Here is a 4,455-nt window from a genome sequence, read left to right on the forward strand (position 1 = left end):
ACCATGACCTGCTTTGCGGACTGAACTCCCCACCTCCGACAGCTTTTTTGGGGGGGCAGGAAGAAATTTAAGGGGGGCGGCTGCCCACCCTTGCCCCCCTGTAGAGCCGCCCCTGGACCACCGTCCACTGCTAGCAATTGCCTCAAAAGAAATCGGTGATATGCCCCCGAGACTTCAGCGTTTCTTTCTGCGGTTACTGATGTACGATTATACCCTTCAATTCGTACCAGGAAAACTGCTACTGCTGGCCGACATGCTATCAAGGTCGTCACCAGTTACCACAAAGGACACCACCGGCTCTACGGAAGACGTGGAAGTCCACGCAGTGAGCGTCGTCTCAGACTTGGTAAGCAAGAAAACCCTGGATCGCCTTGCTGAGGCGACCGCGAAGGACGCAGACCTGCAGTCAGTAATTTGTTACATGAACGGCAAGGGTGACATTGACGGCATGCTTAAACCTTTTGTGTCCGAGTTATCACTGGTTCAAGGAATAGTATTGAAGGGTAGCAAAGTTGTGGTCCCGAAGTCCATGAGACCGGAGATGCTCCAACGTATTCATGAAGGTCATTTGGGAATTAACAAGTGCAAATCAAGAGCCCGACGTTTGGTGTTTTGGCCAGGACTCAACTCGGACATCGAAACTCTGCTACAAGGGTGCTCAGTATGCCGAAAGTATACGTACAAGCAGCAAAGTGAGCCCCTCATATTAAGGCCAGCACCGAATCATGCGTGGTACAGAGTGGGAGTTTTTCCAGCATGGCGGAAGTTCGTATCTTTGTGTATTTGACGCGCATTCGAACTTTCCGGAAGTAGAAAAGCTGACGGACACCACGGCATGTTCTGTTATTGCAAAGTTGAGCTCTATATTTGCAAGATACGGAATTCCACTAGAGGTCTGCAGCGATAACGGGCCCCAATTTTCGTCTCATGAGTTCGCTGTTTTTGCATCCAGATACGACTTCAAGCATGTGACGTCGAGCCCGGAGTTTCCCAGGTCGAACGGACTCGCCAAGAAAGGGGTGCAAATTGTCAAGCGGATCTTGAAGAAAACTGAGGAGGCCCATGAAGACTTCTGGCTGGGGCTACTGGGCTATCGATCTGCCCCCCTGGAGGATGGTCGGTCGCCAGGAGAGCTGTTACAAGGCAGGAGGCTACACAGTAGAATCCCGGACTTCAGCCATCAACCCAGCAGGCGTGTTTTTAAACACCGCCAGCTCGACACCCGAGGCAAGAACCTACCCGACCTCAAGAAAGGCGAAGTCGTGAGGGTGAGAGACAAAGCATGGACTCGTAGAGCTCGGGTCTTGGGATCAGCTGCGCCAAGATCATATCGGGTGGTTACCGAAGACAACAAGCTGCTGCGACGCAACCGGCAACATCTTCTTGCAACACGTGAGCCGCTTCAACAAGAAACTGCTGAAAGTGACGACTCGGACAGCGGGGATTCAACCGAGGAACTGAGAGCGACACCGGCCTCCCTGCCCACAAGACCGCCTACGCCGGGTTTGCAGGGCCACCCCCTGACGCCGGTCCCACGACGATCCACAAGGCACACCCGTCAACCAGAGCGCCTGCAATACGACAGCAATTTCAACCAAGTGCATCCCATCTACCATTGGAACTCCTAATGTTATTTATGAAACAAAGGAAAATGTATCGTGCAAGTCACGCACGCGCTGCATGTAAACCGCGATGTCATATCTCGTTAACAGATAAACTGTTGACACGTGCTGCGCTGCCGCGCAGCCGCGTCGTACTATATAACTAATCGCTTCCTGAATAAACGTTGTTGTTGGCTTGACACATCACGACTGATACACAAGCTAAGAAAAAACCCGAAATGCCTCTCAGAGGAAAATGTAATCCTACGCCGAGAAACGCCAGCCAATCGTTTTCATGACGTCACGATTCCGTAAACCAATCGCGATCCTTTTGAAAAAAAAAAAAAAAAAAAAAAGCTCAACATGGCTGCTGGCCTTAGCAACGCGACGCTAGTTTCTCGTGACAATTGTTCTGCTTTTTTGCACCGTGTTTTACGTGCCCGAGGTTACGCCACGAAATCTTAATGGTATCGGCTTGCGTTTGCAGCAGTTTTTGCGCGACAACGGGAGAATCCAGCGACGCTATCGCCAATGAAAATGTCGAAGCGGGCGCGAGGCTTAGCACTGCTGAGAGGTATGTTAGACGGTATGTTAGACAGTATCTTGGACAGAAAATGAATTGGGAAGACGGTACATTGGACATGACTTTCTTTCTTTACTAAACAGCTATTTCCTTGACAAAAACGTATTCTAACTTATTTAAATGTCCTGAATGAATTAAATAAATATTGTAGTGGTTTAAGACACGTTTCCTGGAGGAAGAGAAAGCAACGTCGCTAGTGAACTACTTTCTCGACGGCGGAGGCACTTCAGATGGGCGCAATGCGCTTGTGGGTGGAGCTAAAAGATTGTTCTCAGGTTGCATCCGACTATAACTCTCAATGGCTCGAGCCCAGTGTAAGCCTGTGGGGTAGTCGGGGTAGTTACAGCCGTCAAAACGCACGATGACGAGGGGGGGGTGCTCACTTTTTCTTAGAGTGTAGGGGGCGCTTTGTCGAGGTTGTTGTCCCCACAGCCCGGTGTTTACTAACACAGCATAAGAAAGAAATTGAACCTCGTCATGCACGGCCTGGACACGAGCGTTTCGCTCTGACCAATGCTGGCCTTCGAATCGTCATCTTCGATATCGCTCATCAAAAACAAACAAGAAAATTCGGTTTGTTGCCCCCCCAGCTGAAGCCTGCCGCTAGAGGCGTGACTGTTCGATCTCCTCCCCAATAGCGCAGGCATACGAAGATCTTAGAACTGAGCACATAGAAGGCAGAAAAACCGGTTGCGAGCAGCGCGTAACCGGCCGGGAGTCCAGCTTCCCGGAGGCCAGGTCCAGGGACGGCCCCGGTCCGGGGTTGTGGCCCCGCGCCGTGTCCGTGCCGACAGGGCGTCCGCGCCAAGCGGGGCGTCGATATGGCGGGCCCGGGGGAGCCCGGGGCGGCCAGGTCGCCTAACGAGGAGCGCACCGGTCCAGGGCGGAGACGCAGCAGGCAGAACCTGCCGCGTCCCGCAGTAGCCGTATCGCGCCCTGGAACAGGACACGCGGGGCTGCCTCGGACAGGGAGGCGGGACCTGGACCTTTTTGGCTCACTTTTGATGTCCCGTAGCAAGATAGGCGCTTCATGTTCTTTTTGGAGCACTTCGAAATGCCCCGTTTCGTTTTTCGTTTTTTTTTAAAATTTATTTGTTATTATTTTTTTTTCTAGGAGCCTGATTTAGAGAAAGGGGTTTCGCATTTTAACGCAAAACATGTTTTATCGGCCCAATTCCGTGCAAAAAAAAACAACAAAAAAACCGCCATGAACAACCATTACTTTCATTTCCCCACTAAATTGGGGCAGAGGTCGGCATTTTAGGTCGCCCTCACTCACCCTCACCCTCACAGCCACACTGACCCAAGCCCCTCACTCACCCTCATCCTCACAGCTACACTCACCTTGAGCCCCTCACTCACCCTCACCCTCACAGTCACACTCACCTTCAACCCCTCACTCACCCTCACCCTCACAGTCACACTCACCTTCAGCCCTTCACTCACCCTCACTGAACCTCACGGCCCTCACGCACTCACCGCCCTCACGGCCCTCACGCCCCTCACTCACTCATGGCCCTCACGCCACTCACCGCCACTCACCGCCCTCACGGCCCTCACCGCCCTCACGGCCCTCACCGCCCTCACCGCCCTCACGGCCCTCACCGCCCTCACAGCCCTCACCGCCCTCACCGCCCTCACGCCACTAGCCGCCCTCACGGCCCTCACCGCCCTCACGGCCCTCACCGCCCTCACGGCCCTCACGCACTCAGAGCCCTCACGCCACTCACCGCACTCACCGCCCTCACGGCCCTCACCGCCCTCACGGCCCTCACGCCACTCACCGCCCTCATGCCACTCACCGCCCTCACGCCCCTCACCGCCCTTGCGGCCCTCACACCCCTCACGCACTCATGGCCCTCACGCCACACAGGCCAGCTTCAGATGGGGCGATTTCGCCCAGAAACTTTACGTCGCAACACCAGCAACATGGGCCGCCCGCGATCACATGCAGCAAACAATTGCTGCAATTTGCCATCGTCATCATAAAATTTATTTTTCTTGCACTATTTAGACACAATTACGCTTTATAAACGTGTTTTTATGAATTTAAACCTCGTTAAGAATACTGATGCACCTTTCTGAAACAGTTTATTTCCCAAAAAAAAAAAATCGATTTCAAACCAGAACCAAGTCTTTCGGTGTCATCATCACCGGCACGAGGTATCACGTGAAAATTTTGCATCCCTGATTGGATGCAGCCGCTTCAAACGTATTCGAATTGCTCCGAGTTGCTTGCTCATTTCGAGCCGGACCCGATCTCAGTAATTC

The 4,455-nt window shown here is 53.0% G+C and overlaps 1 protein-coding gene across 1 annotated transcript; it reads left to right on the top strand.

The window, feature by feature from the left end:
• Window positions 1-956: 956 nt before the first annotated feature.
• Window positions 957-1,767, top strand: LOC115325002 (the record flags this gene model as incomplete). Its single annotated transcript, XM_029985698.4, has 1 exon — window positions 957-1,767. A coding segment is annotated over one exon (672 nt), but the record flags the coding sequence as incomplete, so codon positions are not given.
• Between the last annotated feature and the right edge of the window lie 2,688 nt (window positions 1,768-4,455).

The sequence above is a fragment of the Ixodes scapularis genome, unplaced genomic scaffold (genome assembly GCF_016920785.2).
Source record: "Ixodes scapularis isolate PalLabHiFi unplaced genomic scaffold, ASM1692078v2 PGA_scaffold2__306_contigs__length_199485367, whole genome shotgun sequence".
NCBI lineage: Eukaryota > Metazoa > Arthropoda > Arachnida > Ixodida > Ixodidae > Ixodes > Ixodes scapularis.